General features: G+C 36.8%; 4 protein-coding genes across 4 annotated transcripts; 2 read left to right on the plus strand and 2 right to left on the minus strand.

The window, feature by feature from the left end:
* The first annotated feature begins 1358 nt into the window (after positions 1-1358).
* Positions 1359-2326, plus strand: LOC110376352 (ejaculatory bulb-specific protein 3). The gene is made up of 3 exons (XM_021334807.3): positions 1359-1560; positions 1833-1959; positions 2092-2326. Exons 1-3 carry the CDS (start codon positions 1359-1361, stop codon positions 2213-2215), a joined length of 453 nt encoding a protein of 150 aa, XP_021190482.3. The 3' UTR covers positions 2216-2326.
* Positions 2327-2592: 266 nt separating this feature from the next.
* On the minus strand, positions 2593-3937 carry LOC110376351 (uncharacterized). The gene is made up of 3 exons (XM_021334804.3): positions 3522-3937; positions 3159-3285; positions 2593-2852 (listed from the first exon to the last, which is right to left on the minus strand). The coding sequence occupies exons 1-3, from the start codon at positions 3817-3819 to the stop codon at positions 2681-2683; spliced, it is 597 nt and encodes a 198-aa protein (XP_021190479.3). The 5' UTR covers positions 3820-3937; the 3' UTR covers positions 2593-2680.
* Positions 3938-5185: 1248 nt separating this feature from the next.
* On the minus strand, positions 5186-9999 carry LOC110376350 (glutamyl-tRNA(Gln) amidotransferase subunit B, mitochondrial). Its single transcript, XM_021334803.3, has 5 exons — positions 9540-9999; positions 8872-9048; positions 7762-7914; positions 5981-6153; positions 5186-5862 (listed from the first exon to the last, which is right to left on the minus strand). Exons 1-5 carry the CDS (start codon positions 9942-9944, stop codon positions 5205-5207), a joined length of 1566 nt encoding a protein of 521 aa, XP_021190478.3. The 5' UTR covers positions 9945-9999; the 3' UTR covers positions 5186-5204.
* A 4767-nt stretch (positions 10000-14766) lies between these two features.
* Positions 14767-15231, plus strand: LOC135117866 (uncharacterized). The gene has a single exon (XM_064038255.1). The coding sequence runs from the start codon at positions 14767-14769 to the stop codon at positions 15229-15231; it is 465 nt and encodes a 154-aa protein (XP_063894325.1).
* The last annotated feature ends 2990 nt before the right edge of the window (positions 15232-18221 follow it).

Raw genomic sequence — 18221 nt, forward strand, 5'->3', positions numbered from 1 at the left:
AATATTCTTCAGCATGAGGTCAATGACATGTCTTGTGTTTGGGTTTAATTCGAATAGTCCCAAGCTTACATTTTTTCGTTGTTATAATATGTATACCTAAACCTAGGTACCTACCTAAAAAATCATATAATAAAATTCAAAATCATATTAAAAATTATATTATGTTCCTTGACTTGAAATATCATGCAGCAAAAAGTTGGGCTTAAAAAAGTAGAAACCGATCTGCAAACAATAAAAAGCAAAAATACTACTTGCACCTATCTACAAGTCGGTGTCTAGTCGATGCAGCTATGGATTTCACCACTGACCTCTAAAATTAAATAATACATTAATGCAGATTAATGCCTATTTAATGCGATATAATCATAATGTCACTTCCTTAGAGCAAAAATCGAATCGAATTGAGTCGATTCGATATTAAATCGAGAGAGAGAAAAAGAAGGAAGTGAAAAGCAAATAAAACACACTCGCCAAACAGCCTCAATTTATCCTACAGTTAAGACTATTACATTAACTGCAAGAAATGATTTCAGTTAACAATGTCTGATTTGCCATCGTTAAGCTATTTTCTACAGCAGTATAAAAGTCACTTCTTAAACACTCAGTATTCATTGTCAGTGCCGTGAAAGAATTTCCACTTCAGCTGCATCAGGTAAGTTTTTTAAACATTTCATACAATAAAAAACAAGTCAATTTAAAAATGAGTTTATTAACAAGATATCAAAAGGCGCACTTGTTTCTGGAATATTAATACAATCAATGTAGTGGCTTTACATAAATAAAGTCTATGATATTGACAGTATTCATGCTGTACTTTCTGTTAAATTAAAGAAAAACTAAATGTTCAGGATACATTCCCAAACAATTCATGATTGTACCCTACGAGTGTTTCTTCAATGCGCGGAATTGCTAAAAAACCTTTAAAGGCACTTTCTGACACAGAATAAGTTAACTCCCTCTAGCCAATCCAGTAAGTTGCAGTGAGTCAATTCACAAACATTAGATGTCTCACAAATGCATTGTAACTTGTTCTTCTGTACTTTCTTTTATAACTTTCTCTAAGTCTTACAATTCTCTAGATGGACGTTGCGTTGTCTTCAGTTAAAATGTATAGTGTGTATGTACTTAGTCACAACTCAACACATCTTTTGAGTGATTGCAGCTATATTTATATCAGGGATTTTATGTCGCTAAAGAATCGGAAGTCGATACATACATTTATATGGTTGATAGATAATAAACTGACTGAACTAAAGTAATCAGTTTTTACTGATTCCGTTTCAAATTCACCACTATGAACTTTCTTAAGTAAGCTTAATGTTAAAGTGAATAAATTAACCAGTTTTACTATTTCAGATATGATGAAGTACATAGCATTAGCCATGGTGCTACTAGTATACTTGACTATTCAGAGCAATGCAGTGGAAACATCGACGTATACAACCAAGTATGATGGTATAGATTTAGATGAGATCCTCAATAATGAACGACTGCTGACTGGTTATGTCAATTGTCTGATGGATAATGGACCTTGCACTGCAGACGGGAAGGAGTTGAAAAGTGAGTTACTTATTCACCTTTTGAAGGAATAAAGCCTGGCTGAGGATGTAACAAAGTAATAAAGGCTGGCAGTCGCACTAAGTAGACTTCGTAAGAAGAAATTAATGTTATCAATATAGGATTTATCCATCTCTGTCCATCATTAAATTGCGATCCATCCAGAATATGACTGGCAATCAAATTGATTTTGGATGAAGAATAAAAAAAAACTGCAGCATATGCGTACTGTTTTAATTAAACGTACCTATTCTAAATCCTTATGAATATTGCAGGAAATCTCCCCGATGCAATTGAGAATGACTGTAAGAAATGTACGGACAGGCAGCGTGAAGGTGCAGACCGAGTAATGCATTACCTCATCGATCACAGACCCGAGGACTGGACCAAATTGGAGAAAAAGTAAGACTTGTTTTAGTTATGCTTTTTTTGATAACTTCTTAGCCAAAAAAAAGGTAATGTACCCTATATTACTAAGCTTGATGTATGTCCCGATTATGCACAAGCCAGTAGATCATGTTATTCGATTTTCAGATACAATTCAGATGGAAGTTACAAGATGAAGTATCTATCTCGTAAACCAGCTGAAGACAGTAAGGAAACGAATACTACAAAATCTGAAGAAGATACGAAGAATGAAACCAAAGAATCCATATAAGCGAAATATTTTAATAAATCTCCCACAACCGACAACAGAATTGGCAACGGATAAGATACATTGATTTTAAGGAAGCAGCTTATAATAATTATAATATGTGTGAGCAATAGACTTGTGTCTTATGTTTTCTTTCCTTAGGGAATTCTTCATCCTTTCCTATATTGACCCCTGACCATACCTACTCGTAGGTAAGGACTAGATTAGATTGCCTTCATAATACTTTATGACTTACACTTATGATTGCTATTTTCTTCGCTTGGTTTCAATCAGTATTCTTAAGTAAGTTACCTTTATTATTGAGTTAACGATAATCACACACATTTGAGGAAAATTAAATTAAACACAAATCCGTCCAACTCCATTTAATTCTTTATTCATATGGCAGAACCTTAGAACCTTAACATAAGCAGCTTACACAATATTAATAAACCTACTTAATATTATTATGATAATAATTAAATTAAATCAATGAAACTTTTCAGGAACGCTAGCGTATCTTTTGACTCTAACTTGAACGCCGGGCATGACGTATCTATTCCTAGATGATCTTATTACTTCTTCTGGCTCACCTATAACTTTTAAGCGAACCTGCGGTTGTTTTTTAGGTTCTTCTCTTGGTTTTATTTGGAGGGCAGATCTATAACATCACAAGGTTTAATCAATGTCAAATTAGGGCGAACTATATCTTAATGTTATCATGGCATCAGAAGCTATTTTCTTTCATCCAGAAGAGGGACACTAACTTTGATTAATCAAACACAGTTTGGATGGTATTAATTGTATAAAATAATACTAGGAGGCACACTATACATTTAGCAACAGCATTGGTAAAAACCAAAACGGATTCACTTACTCACACATTAATAATGCCTTCGTATAATTTTGCGTCTTATATATAATCCTCTATCCTAGTATCCTTTGGACCTTATCGAGGCCCTCGTACCTGGTGAGGAAGAGCTTCCAGGCTACTGGGTCATGAGCCATCATCGACGCTATCACTTTACCAGCTTCGTCCTTTTGTTTTATTGAACATTTCGCACAGTCCTCCTTGACTGCTTGGATTAAAACACCTGAGGAAATTATGAAGAAACATTAGGTATCAGAAAGTGATGAAATGACAGATAGCTATCTATAGTTAATAATTGGCTTAAAATTATATCATGCCTACGGGAATTCCAGACAGTAATATCAATCTCAAAAAAGTTTGCAGTTACAAGTATTTTGCTCGCATCTTATTTTACATTATTTTAAATAGCAATTCGATTCTCACGATACGGTGTATTTAATTTAGTCATGTGCAACTTACTTTTCATAGCTCCCATCTTCTTGCTACAATACCGATCCACAGACATCAAGCACTTTACATCCTCCGGAGCCAATGGTTTGATAGCTTCATTCAAGTTAACTTTGTTTTTCTTGACCATATCACTCTTCTCCGCATCTGTGACTACCTGGTTAATGATAGTCATGTCTTCATCACCATAGATTAGCTTATACCCCATGCTCTGTACTCCTTCACTGACTTCCCGTTTTATCCCTCCCACTACTTCTTCACCTAATGCAATTGTAAGAGCAACACTAAAAGTAATCACTTGAGTCCACATTGTGATTGATCGAAGTCGCTGATGGTTCTGAGGCTGAATGAAACGGTCAGCTCAATAGCAGGATAAGGAGGATGAAGGCGGGGCCAATGTTTTGTAACATTACGTGTGTTGTGCCTAATTATTGCGATAGATTTATACCTACTTTCAATAATATAATTAGGGTTGTCAGACATAGGAACAATATTTTGACACTCATCGATGTTGTATTTTGTCTGAGCTACCTATCACCGGTATTGTCGATACTGAGGCCTAAATTTCAAGTAGAACCCACGATCAATCAAGTATGATTGTTTTGGATTACAAAAACTCCATACCTATAAATAGATAAATAGCTTTCTTAGCATTTCATCTACGTATCCAATTTACAAGTCTAACAACAGTAGGTACGTAGTAGCAGTAGTGTCTTGCAGACATTCTTTCCCCACTTCTGCCATTAAACAAGATTATTTAATAACAACAACTAAAAACTCTGAATTGGCATTTGGCAAATCACACCCCTATCGTAACTGTTGGGTGTTGTATTCGGGGCGCGTGTCAACAAGTACGTATCGTAAACAAACAACCTTCAGCTGAGCGGCATACCAAGCGAGCATGTAAATAAATTGTGGATGTTGTCGTTTCAAAGTCACACACTGTTATGTTACTTACACCTATTATATAATATGGTGGACAGACGGTCTTATAAAGGTCGCCGGAAGACGCTGGATTCAGGTCGCCTCCAACAGGTATCTGTGGAGATCTAAGGAGGAGGCCTATGTTCGGCAGTGGTCGTCCTATGGCTGAGATGATGAAGATTATATAATACTGCCGCCATGAAGCGTTATGCCAATAAATATAATTTAAACAAAATGCCCAAATGAACTTTGTAATAGACACCCTATATATATAAATAGCTTATATATATATATATATATATATATATATAGCGTTTTATTAGTAGCTATTTATATATATATCTATATATTATATATATAAATAGCTACTAATAAAACGCTGAAACTTACAAGGCTGCGTGCATAGAAGAGACAACGTTGTGATGAAATATTTGGATACGTTTTTAGAAAGAAGTCTAGTATTGTGCCCTGAGGGACACCAAGAAATTTTGTGATAAATTACACCGACAGCAGTGTGCAGTGCAATGACGTTTTATGCTAAGTTCTAACATTCATGCACAATATACGTCCGTTCATCCTAAATACAAATAAAGACACGAATAGTGAGTGGCTATGAAACCTTGTGGCTTGGAAAACGAATCAAAGGCTATTGATAGTATTCAGATTAGATTCTTAGATCTTCGCTGAGTTGAATGATCTTTGTATATTTCAAAGGTATGACAGCTGGCAGCTGGTAAAATAAAAGAAAAATCATTGCTTTTCCATTTATTATCACTTTTTCAGTAACCCTTCCATAATCTTAGACGCTACAGACATATCAATTTTACTGTTGCTCTTAGATAATATTCCTAAAAGTGCTTTAAATACTTTGGTTTTACCATTTTTATACTGATTCACCAACTTAGGATTATTCTCTAAGACCGACGTACATAATTTTGTTATTTCTGCTTCATTGCTTGTCAACATCCACCCTTTTTCTTCCACAAGTCTTAAAGGAGAAACGTCACTATCAGATAACTCAATCAACTCATCTAGGACGTTTCTACAAATTTCTAAATTAATATTTTTACTCAAAAGCATATCAGTCAGTTCTTTTAGTTGCTTAACAGTAACGGGAGAATCATCTGCATCTAATTTTCTTTTATTAAGTACGGTTGTTAGATCATTTATTAGAAAATTTGCGACTTTCGTTGGGTTCCTGGCTTTGTCCGATGTTAAACTTTGGAAATATTCCAGTAGAGTTGGTTCATTGACCAATTGTATTGCAGTTTCTGGTCGTAGTTCAAACTGCTCGATTAGATTCTTTCTGGATTGTTCTGGAAGCTCTGGTATTTTGTCCTGTATTAGAGGTACGCTTAGCACGTCGTTGTGGTCTGTCTTGGTGTTTAAGTTCACGCGTAGCGGTGGTAGATTGGGTTCCGGCATATACCTGAGCAAAGACAAGTTAACGATTAAACATTGCTTGCAAGCTATGAAGAAAAAAATATGAATCCATATTTTGTTCGTTTTGCAGATTTTAAGGGTTAAAGTCTTTCGGGATATCTTACCTATAATCCTGCACGACCTCTTTGTCTCTCATGGGTATGGTGACTTTGTTGGTCGCGTCCCAGGCGCGCGTCTCATTGATAATGCGCCCGCCATTGTCCAGGATTGTTTGTTGTCTCTCGATCTCGTGCCGGATCGCGCCTGCCACGCCACGGACTGACCCTATGTTCTTAATCTGGAACAAATAGAGAAGTAGCGTTAGAGAATTATAGTTCAAGATTTTGTACTACAGCCTTTGAACGGCTTCAAAAAACGAGAGAAGTCTACCAAATCATTTTTAACTGCAAGTTTAACTGATTCTGATTAAGGGATCACTAGTGAATAAGTTTTTAACACAGCCCACATCCATTTAAAACCGCTTACATGGATGATATTGTTGCCGTACTTTCTCGAGAACTTTGGCCTCTTTGATCAACCCAGAATATTATTTAGTAATTTAATATCGGTTTACCACAGGTATGCTGATAAGGTCTAATACAAACCACTTCATTTACACAAATGTACTTTTCGATTTACCCTTATCTTAATCAATTATTTATGGAACCAAAAAATGTACTCAGAGCCTATTAATAAGTTATTTGCATGATGAATAATGGCAATGGCCATTAATTTCAAATTAAAGAAATGTCTAATTTAAGAACCGAAATGGGATGAACCTGTTCACTTAATTTCTTTCTACTTATCATTAGTACACTGAAATACAAAAGTAATTTTCTAATGATCGTCGGCATTATAGAACTACCATTATACAAAAAACATTTAGCGCCAAACATAACAGACAAAACATTTATTTGATTTCTTATTTTATCTTTTTGTTCATCAAAGTACCTAAGTACCATCAAAATTAACTACATACCCATTGTTTACAGTACCAATCGATTATGTAAATCTGTCCTTCCATGACGTACGTGTTTGGTTTTTCCATAATTTATCATAAAGTGTCTATTATTAGTTCCTTATGGCACTTACTATAGAAGTTAAAATTACAATAGTTAGCATATCATCGTAAAATGCGTCATGGTACTCATGGTGACAAAGTATACAAAAGTTTAACGTGTAGTAATTATATTTCTCCGTTCTAGGCATACCATATGCTAAATTGAACTGAGCCTATTGAGAAAATAGCAAACTTGGTACCTAGTAGGTAAGGCGTCGGAAATATACCTACTTAGTTCCATAGTACATACATAAAATTGCAAATTGTTAGCGAGAATACAATAATAGCACACACGTGTTTAAGATAATTATAATGGAAGTTAGCGTTTGAACGCTAATCATAATTACACGAAATCATAGTTCATTGAAAGCGGATGTTACATCGAACTCGCGTGCAAACCTAGATTAAAGGGTAGGTACTTAGGCACATTAATCCTTTTGGCTGAATGATAAATTACCCGCTAGTGGGCGTATCAAATAAAGACATCCTCATTGGAAAACTACGAGGGATTATACATATTTTTTTACGGTACATAGTAAAGAGATAAGCTAATCCTTTGATGATAGATATTGACCGATACCAGCCGCCCGCGACGCACCGAGGAACAAATGATAAGCATTTTTGGACTTTAATATGTAAGCATGACGTCACTAATATCATAAACTAACACCCACCTGCGGTTTCAAGCGCGATTCTAAAAAGCAGTCAATATCTTCTTTAATAAATGGGCTATCCTATTTTTCTAATTGGTCCAGTACTACCGGAGATTAGCGCGTTCAAGCAAACCAACTCTTAAGCTTCATAACATTACTTAAGATGTTTTCTGAAGTAGATTGAAGTATTTACCTCTGTTCTAGTAGAGAGTGGGTCCCCAGGGCGCCTGATGGACACGTTAGCGTCAACTCTAAGCGCGCCCTCTTCCATACGCCCCGTGCAGGCACCAAGTCTTTGTACGATCAGCACCAGTTCCTTCACCAATGCTGCCGCTTCCTCGCCATCCTGGAATTAATACAATAATACTTATTAAAATACTTGTATAGATTATCAGCTATAGATTCTCTCAGGTCTTATAGTCTATATTAGTGGCCCCAATTAATTAGGTTTAGTATAGCAGATGCTGATGACTTATTAATAACTATCCTTGATCAACATCCAAACCCTGGTACTATATTTAAAAAAAACTGTGTATTCAGTTTTCGTCATCAGTAGTTATTTATCAAAAAACTTGAGAATATGAAGTTGATATTTTAAATAGCCTTAGTTTTATTCATTATCAGAAATATTCACATCAAAAACGAGTTACATTTAAGTCAATTTAAACCCATATATAAAGTGATAATAATAATAACATTTTTAATTACTTTACATTAAGACCAGTTTTTGATGTGCTATCTGATTATTATTCATTAAATTTTAATTGAAGATGTAAAAATGTAATAAGGCCATGACTTATAAAGTTCTTTGTAAACAATTGTCTCTTCATTTGCAAATGAATTATACTAACAAATGCTGACATGACAAAGTCCAGTCAACAAGCAGGAACATTTAAAAATCATGAATAATTTCTTAACTTCGATTACTAATGTCTTTTAATTCATGATATTGGCAACATTCATACATATTAAGGGAGCGATAAATATTAATCTTGCATTTAAAATATGTTAAGTTTCGTCATAGTTGATAATAGAGACGCATAATAATTTTGTTTACTTGAATTCTTATGTTCCTGTAAAATATACAAGATTTTCTTTATTTATTTACAAGGTATTTTCACCTTCTAATGTGTTTATAATTGATGTATTGCATTGGTGATGCAAATGTTTGAGAAATATACAGATAACTGTCACGCTTGTTTTAATAAATAATGATAAAACCTTTAAGTTGCTGGCATAAGTAACCTTCCGTGTTCGTCTATAGATGTACAGTAATGAACTTTAAATTTTCTCTAATATTTACCTCTAAATCAGGCTCAAACACCAGTTCTATGAGCGGTGCCCCAGCTCGGTTGAGGTCAATGAGACTCTGCTTGAGTTCCGCATCATGCAAGGACTTGCCGCTGTCTTGTTCTAACTGTATCTGTTTGATCTTCGAACTCTTTCTGTACGGCTTTTTGTGGACACCAGGTGTGAATACCTGAAATTAAAAGATAAATAAACTTTTAACATACAAACAATGTTAATTATGTAATTTTAATATGAATGAGGAAATACAAACATGTTTAACACGTTCGCGTAAGCAACGTCTTACAACGTCGTATTGATTAAGTATGAAAAGGCCCAACGTCGTACGACGGCCTCTAGATTGTCATATTTATTTTGACGGACCATGTCAGACCTATGTGGTGGCGACAACGTTTATAGACGTCGGACGTGAAATAACGTTGCGCCACATAACACAGATTATAAGACTACGTATAACGGCGGGACGTCTTAAGACTTGGTTTAATTTTGTGTGCGAAAAAGGTGCGCCACAGTACCAACATTTAAAAATGAGATTGCTCACGCGAACGTGTTAAATAATTCAAGGAGTTTGGTACATACTACAGCAGACTCTATTCTTACATAGACATTCTACACTACTCTATGGAACATTTTGAGGTTATCTAACTCACAACAATGAAATACCTGAAAGTTAATGACGCCATCACTAGCTAATGGGTTTCTTTGCTGCGTTATTTGATAGCCGGTCGGTAAATCAGCGTAAAAGTAGTGCTTTCTATCAAACGTAGACACTTCATTGACTTTACACGATAGAGCTAATGCAGTCATTATACCTAGTTCCACGCATTTTCTGTTCAGCACTGGTAACGTGCCGGGTACCGCGGCATCAAATAACGACACACAATTGTTCACTACACCGCCAAAAGTATTCTGAGCACCAGAAAAGAGTTTTGATTCCGTATTCAACTGTGCATGAACTTCTAAACCAACTACACTTTCCCATTTCTTGTTAGACACGCTAGAAAAACCACGTGCAGCTAATGTCTTATGTTTGTAACTTAATCGACTATATAATTTATTGAACTTCATTTTGATTTTTTTATTTAAACAATATCACATTCACTGAATTTGCTCGGCCATCGATCTAAAAACAACAGCTGATTTTGACACTTATCCCGATTTTGACACAAAAGCACAACAGATAAAGCAAAACGTTAATTCCTGATTCAGATCCTCAAAAAAATATACTGCCATCGCGATAATTTACAAAACTATTTCTAAATAGCTTGTTTCGTTACACTTCATTATTCAAAATAATGTAATTAAATTGCGTCCCAAACTCTCGAGGTCACACATGCAAGACGTATATATGCAAGGTCGTAAGTGGTTTGAAAGTAAGTAACAGATGGCGCCACTGACTCTAAAGTAAGACTACTGCATTGATAATTTAATTAAAAGTTAAAATGCTGAATTAAAAATGAATGCACTATGAAAACTGTCGTTATAGATGATGATAAACAAAAATACACTTACCCAAGTGCTTCTGTTTAATTGTCCTGTAGTGAATTCGATGTTTCAAAATATTCAATGTTTAATAACAACGTACATAAATAAATAATACCTAATTTATTACACCTAAATTGCATTGATACTTTGACTTATTAACTTAGAAACTAACTAAAACTTTTAACTTAAAATTAAAAAATATCACATTTTGGAAAGTAAATTAAAAATTTATTTTCATTTTAAACAACTAATCCTGCCACCACATCGAAAAGAAACGAAAAGAGATAGAGGACTACGAAAGCCAAAGTGACTTCAGCGATGGAGTACATTTTTATTGATCTTTTTTGTAAAAGGTAAAAATGATTTTCGCGGGAAAACGCGGCGAGCGTACGATCGATAGCGCCTCGTTGCGAGATATGACCGCGAGTCAAAACAAAGCCGTGCTATACCCACAGCCTTGGCGTTGGCGGTATTACGCGATCAAATTAAATACACATCATCGATACACATTAGCCGGTTCCTACTTTATTTATTCGTATAACAGCCGCCACCCGCCAACTAATAGAATGACTGATAAGAACTAAAAGGCAGTGAAGAATGTATTGCCCATGTAGGAACCTTCGCACCTACTGAAACAGTTCCAGGGCAGGTTTGATGGAATACATAATTATCCGATTGCTGGTTTTAAATGGTAGATGGGTAGGTACCTATGTACCTACTTACTGACCTACCACCAGTAGATTGAAGATGAGGCGATTGTTGCATTTTAGTTTTGGTATACTTAAAAGAGATCGATTTTAAAGATTTTCGTCGTAGTCATGACATAGATAGTACCTACTACCCAGCTACACCTGTTTATGTATTTTTATTTCTAGTATCCAGATAAAATGCTTTCCATAAAAAAAAATTGTTTTCTGTCGATGGTGTACCTAGAGATCATTCATTAGAAAAAAAAACTAATTGCATATAACCTAGAAACTATACCCTACCCAATAATATCTTCAGATAGATACCCTAGCAGATACCTAGATTCTTAGATATCTTTTGCGTTTTATTTTTGATCGTACAGGATCTGATAATTTTATCATATCCTGTTCAAAGTACAAGACCGTCTGCACCCTTCTTAAAATCAAACTTAGATAAGTTTATATACATAGATATCTAGTCGAATCTAGATATAATTTTCATTACCTGGGGTACTTTTCCATTTTATTTTGTAGGTATGACTGGGGACTTAAAAAAATATTTGTAGGTAGGTAGGTACTTAGATACTGCCATTATATTTGTATTGACAACATGACATTAACATACATCCTATATAGTCCTACGTCTTAATTAACTCAGCCTTTACAACCTTGTAAGCCCCCTCCACATAGGGGGAGTTTCTTCATGACCCCGCTGGGCTGAAAGAGTTACCGCGGCCCCGGTACATGAAGGGCTCCAGAAGGAACATGGTTGGTTTACGTCAGTAGCAGTCTGATAGTTCCTCAAACCTGCACCCACAACGGTATGGTCATTTGATGATTTCCCACAAAAATAAATATTTTATTCTATGACTTGATTAGTAAATAGCTCCTAAATACATAGAACAAAACTCATACAATGTTGATTGTACTTAGTAGCCGTTTATTATGTAGGCATACATTACACTGCATTAATGCAACCTTTGACTTGGTAAGTAGCTCTTCAACATGACAACAAGGTACTATCACAAAATACATAGGTACTATGCTGTCTACACAAGTATCCATCAGTTAGCTATTTACATAACTATGCAGTAATAGGTTTAGTTGCACTTCGAAAGTCATTTATCTTGTTGCAGATTTTTATAATTAACTTAATAGGTATGTCACCTTAATTGTAATAATTGATTGCAAAACATCTTAAACTCTTTTGCCACGCCTGAATTTTACAGCTTAGGTACTGAAAGCAAAATCTAACTCAAAACATAAAGCGTAGTAAATAATTCGATTATAATCGAATTTCAGATACCTGAACAGGTACAAATGCTTATAATTTCACATAACTTGTTGTTCCTTCAAAACATTACGCCCATTTATGTACTTACTACCTACCTAATAGATGTGTGTCAGTTCGTTTAAATTTCAAATGTTGTGACATCAAGAATCTATTGTTTGAAATAAATAGGTGATGTTAATGCCTTCTAATGATATGCTGAAATCGGGTAAGTAAACAGGAATTTGTGACAGGATTGGTTTTATGTGCGGAAGAATGCTTCGGCGATACCCGTGCCCCTGACCAGGGTAGATGAAGGCAACACTAGGCGGGTTTTAGCTGGCAAGAGTCCAACACACCCATCCACAGCCCCAGGAGGAAAACAGTCCATGAGGTTGTCATCAGTAGATAGGTACAGAAAAGAAAGAAAATTAATTTTATCTATGTAAATGGCTGTTTAGCTACAATGGCAATAAGGAGATACACCATAAAAATAAGCTTTTTGATTACATAATGCACTCATTTTATTTGTGTCAACAAACTATAATTTAATCTACGCATTAATAAGTACTTAAATGTACTAAAAATCGGATAAATAACTGCCAATCATCAAATTCGCACCTGACATAATTAAAGCTATGCGTAAAAGATTATCTACCACTGAAGCATGAAATTTAGATAAAAAAATCCGCAACGGCCTACCTGAGGTATTATAAAATTTGCCTACTTATCTAAATACTAGGAGGCAAAAATTTTAGAGATAAGATAAATTTCCAATTGATCAATGTCGAGACCTGTTTGTTTCAATAAAAAAAACTAGGTCGATACCTACTGGACTATGATAGATAGGTATTGAATAGTACATAGATTGTGGTTCGTTATTGTTTTGCATATAGAAAGTAGGTCAATTAATTCAATAATGTCTACAAGTAAAAAGGGGTGATGGGAACTGCCACCTCATAAGCAAACTAGAGTAAAACTATTCATTTGTTTAGTCTGAAGTTAACGCTCAATCCTTCTCTGAGAGAGGATGCCTGGGCCCAGCAGTGGGACGATAAAAGGCTTGATGATTTTGAATGTAGGTATTAAGTATACTGTAGGTACTGGTACTAGTGCCAAAGATAGATATAAACTTCTAGAAAGAAAGACTTAAAGACTTCTAGAACATTCATATCGACCATCAGAACCTAGTCTTAAACATACAATTTCAATACTTACTGTTAATTCTGTCCTCTATGTTTAATAATGTTATTTGATAACGACCTTACTAGAAGCATGTCTTCCACAGCAGGAAAATGAGTTATGTAACCCCGACTTGCGGGAAAATCGATTTCCATCGCATGAAACAAGAAAATATTCATGCTTTCAACGCACGCTACCATATTTACTTTATGTCCATTAAAGGAGCATGCTTTTACAGAGTAACTTTGAATTTTTTCTAGGTTTGCCCGTGAATACGTTACTAAATTGTCTAAGAAAATAAAAAAGTCCAGTAATAATGACTATCTAATTATTTTTCTACAAAGCAAAGTCATAATTCTGATAGATATTTACTTACTCGGCTACTCAAAACGCTTACTAATGTTTGATAAAGAATAACATACATTTACAAACTGACGTCAGTAATATGCGTGTGGCTTCTGATTATCATGTAAGTAGGTAGATAATATCAGAATGGTGGGCGTCGTGTGAATCTAAATAATAATTCACATTACGGGAATATCCTTGAATTAAATTTTCTTCAGATAAGTTGAGTGGATACGGATAGAATACAAACACAAGATTTTCTATGTCTCTATGTGTTTAAAATACTCATTACTACAAGCTGTGAGTACGGAGATTTTCTTTCCTTCTCTGCATGAGAGGATGCCTGTGCCCTGCAGTAGAACGACAACAAGGGTGAACGTCGTACGGCTATTCCCAAATTACCAATATTCTATCTAGGTACCTACATGTTGATTTTGCTTACTTGATCAAGAGGCACAAACATCTACCGTAATTATCACTCTCTTCTCATCTAAAACAGTGGCAGAGAAACTTCATTTTATCTGAACCATTCTGACTAATTACTTCAGTAAATTAAAATTATTTACCTGAGAATTTATTATAAAGCAAACAATGGGACACTTTTTATCTCTGACACATTAATGTGAACTAATTCAATGTACAAAGTCTATTTTACATGAAGGTTTCAGTAAAATAGAGCTGGTAGATAATTGTGTTGTTTCTACGCAATCAACCCTGGCAGATTCTTCTCCAGTTTCTTCTTCCTCTTATCGAGTAGTACTTACCTAGGTACTAGATACTGCAAGTGCGTGAGGAGGCGAGGGAAGCAATCACTCGACACTGGGCCGAGGACCTTGCCTCGTCAACGTTCGGCCGCCGGACGCTGGATGCCATCGGGCCTGTCCTGGATGGATGGCTCGATCGGCGGCATGGTTGCCTCTCGATGCATCTGGCGCAGGTGCTGTCCGGGCATGGCTGCTTTGGAGCGTACCTGCACCGAATTGGGAGGGAGGAGACCCCAAAGTGCCACCATTGTGAAGCCGAGGTGGATACGGCAGAGCACACACTGGAGGTGTGCCCATCGTGGGCTGAACCCCGCCGCACCCTGGTGGCAGTGGTCGGGGATGACCTCTCGCTCCCCAGTGTGATTGGTGCCATGCTGGGAAGTGAGGAGGCATGGGACGCGGTAGCCTCCTTCTGTGAGGACGTCATGTCACAGAAGGAGGCGGCAGAGCGCTTGCGGGAGAACGACCCTCTCGCAGCACCGCTCCGCAGACGAAGAAGGGGTGGAAGACGGCGAACACAACGTCCGTCCCCATCCGCCCCGGGGGGTGATCAGCGGGCGACAGGCGCGAGGGTGCCACCGCCTGTATTACAAGGATCGCCCCTTGTGCTCCGGCTATCATAGGGACCCCTCCCCACTAGGGCGAGGAATGAGGGGCCTGCCGTAAGGCGGGCAATCGCCGGTGGGGGACTGGAAGCCATAGATTCCCAGACCCCCTCCTCTCAGGCGAGGTCGGAGTGCCGCTGGGCCTTTTTAGTGGGTATACCGGGAACGTCATTACCGGGGAGTCCCCATACCATACCCCTCTCCCGTCATATACGGGAAGGGCATGCGTAATAGCATTTTTTACAATTAAAAAAAAAAAGGTACTAGATACTGCAACTTTAATCACCTAACAAGCTCTAGTGTTAGTTTCTCAAATCTGCCGTAAAGCCTTTGAAGTGGAATTTCACCAGACGGTTTACGTAGAAGTTTAGCAGCTATAAATGAATCTACCTAATCATTAATCAAATCGGCAAATCTTATCCGTCTCGAAAAAGTCCAAAATAAATGAAATCATATAACTTTTTATTGTTCATATAATAAACATGTTTTCAAGACCCCAAGCTGATGACTGAACAAACAGAAAAATATATTTGAAAAGTATGATTAAGCGGAAAAAAACTAATGACCGTATACAACTATAGCCTTTCTGACGTCAATACTGAAAGTACACATGTAACATACCTATTTTTATCTGATTTATTATATGCATACATGCCATAGATTTGTATTGAACATAGTGACAATTACATCACCCTATTTTCCTCGAAGAGCTAGGTACAGATCTATCTGTATTAAAGAGTTTACTTCATGTCAAAGTCAAAATCGTTTATTGAAAATAGGCTAGATTCTAGCACTTTTTCACGTCAAAAAATACAAAATAACAGCACCCCCAAAAACGCCCCCCTTTCACCACTTCCTAGTGTTATGGCTGGGAAGAAGAAGTGGTGAAGAACAAACTTCCCAGCAACACAGCTGTCTATTACAATATAACTATAATTAAATTACAATTATACAATTCAATATTAGTCACAAAATATATATATATAAAAAACACTTGTTGTCCACTTCAGAGCTGCCATCTGCGTGTATCTGTGAAATAATCATTAATGTTATAATAAGCCTTTTTAATCAGAATATCCTTAATTTTGATTTTAAAAGAACTGTCCGTTAGTTCTAGCAAATGAACTGGGATTCTATTATAAATGCGTATACAAAGGCCCACAAACGAACCGTGCACTTTATGCAATCGATAGTTAGATGCGGTTAATTTATGTTTATTTCTAGTGTTGAAATTGTGCACGTCACTCTTTTTACTAAATAACTCTATGTTTTGCCTTACATATATTATATTGGCATAAATATATTGAGACGCCACAGTCAGAACACCAATATCCTTAAACCTTTCCCTTAGGGAGACTCTAGTACCTAGTCGGTATATAGCACGGATAGCACGCTTCTGTAACACGAAGACATTTTCTATGTCGGCAGCATTGCCCCACATAAGAATTCCGTAAGACATAACACTGTGGAAATAACTGAAGTACACTAAACGCGCCGTGGCTACATCGGTGAGAGCTCTTACCTTTCTGACAGCGTACGCAGCAGAGCTTAGTCTATTCGTGAGGCCAGTTATATGCTCACCCCATTGAATTTTGGAGTCTACAGTTATTCCTAGAAAAGTGGTAGCTTGGACCGTTTCAATTTCCTCATTATTTAAAACTACACTGGGGCCGAGATTTTTCACGTTTGGCAAAGCAAATTTAATACATTTGGTTTTCTTCGCATTCAAAACCAAATTATTGGCTGTGAACTAGGGCTTTCAAATACCGGATTTTTTCAATTCCGGTATCAATACCGGTATTAAAAATTTCAATACCGTGATCACGTGATCACGGTATTGTCGGTCATGCTAATATTGCAATATTCCAGATAGCTCCTTTATGCGTCTTCGAAGTGCTTTTGCAAGATTTTGACTTAAGTCATTGCTTGCAAGCTTGACCATCTAACTTCGTCAACATAAATTTTAGCGCAATATCCGCTTTTAGTAAATTGGCATCCCGTTTTCAAATTTTTAATACAGTTACTTTGACTACAGAAAGGCTGTTGTAAATATTTTTTAATATTGTCAAATCGAATTCGTCTAATTTGAAATCGGGGTTTAATTTTAGATCGACTAAAACTTTTAAAACAATCCTTTAGTTTAAAAAGCGTCCAATCATAGCCCCGACACTATGACTAAAAATGAGATTGACTTCATCATGACGAACAAGAAGCACATAGTCAGAGACGTCTCCTTGATCAATAGGTTTAATACCGGTAGCGATCACCGACTTGTCCGAGGCTCTCTGAATATCAACTTCAAGGCCGAACGTTTTCGTCTGATGAAGGCTTGGCTCCGACCAACACTGCTCCAAACCATTTCAGGATCTGAAACTTTCCAGTCAAATTTGCCGCCGTGGAAACCACAACAGACGTTGGAAACGGCACCAGAACCACGAATATGTGGTTCAGATCCTCAGGGAGGAAGGGTCGATATTCTGTAACATGCAGCGTAAGGGCAAGAAATCAAAGCTTTCGGAAGAGACATTGGGGCTTATGAAGAAACGACGTGAAAACCCGCCTGTCACTTCGTCAGCTAAGCGGGCTCTAAACCAAGAGATCAACAAGCACGTACGACACGACCTACGGTGCTCCAATACTCTTGACATTGAAAGAGCAATTGAGCTGAATCGGGGGTCAAAGGTGTTCGTACAATCTCTTGGAAGAAGCCACTTGACGAAGCTGACCACAACAAGTGGAGAAGTCATTTCTTCGGTGCCGGCAGTCCTTTCGGAAGTGGAAAACTTCTATGGCCGGTTATACGCATCGTATGCATCTCGACCTGATCCCGGAAATGAGGATTCTAGAGCTACTGGGGGAGCTCCAGAAGCTTTTTAACGCCGTCCTGTTTGAAGGGAGAACTCCAGAGGCGTGGAGTAGGAGTTTGTTGTCGTCCTGTTCTTCAAAGGGAGACAAAACCCTGCTGAAGAACTATCGACTCATTTCCCTCCTAAGCCACGTATATAAGC

This window comes from Helicoverpa armigera, chromosome 15, assembly GCF_030705265.1.
Source record: "Helicoverpa armigera isolate CAAS_96S chromosome 15, ASM3070526v1, whole genome shotgun sequence".
In the NCBI taxonomy this organism is placed as follows: domain Eukaryota; kingdom Metazoa; phylum Arthropoda; class Insecta; order Lepidoptera; family Noctuidae; genus Helicoverpa; species Helicoverpa armigera.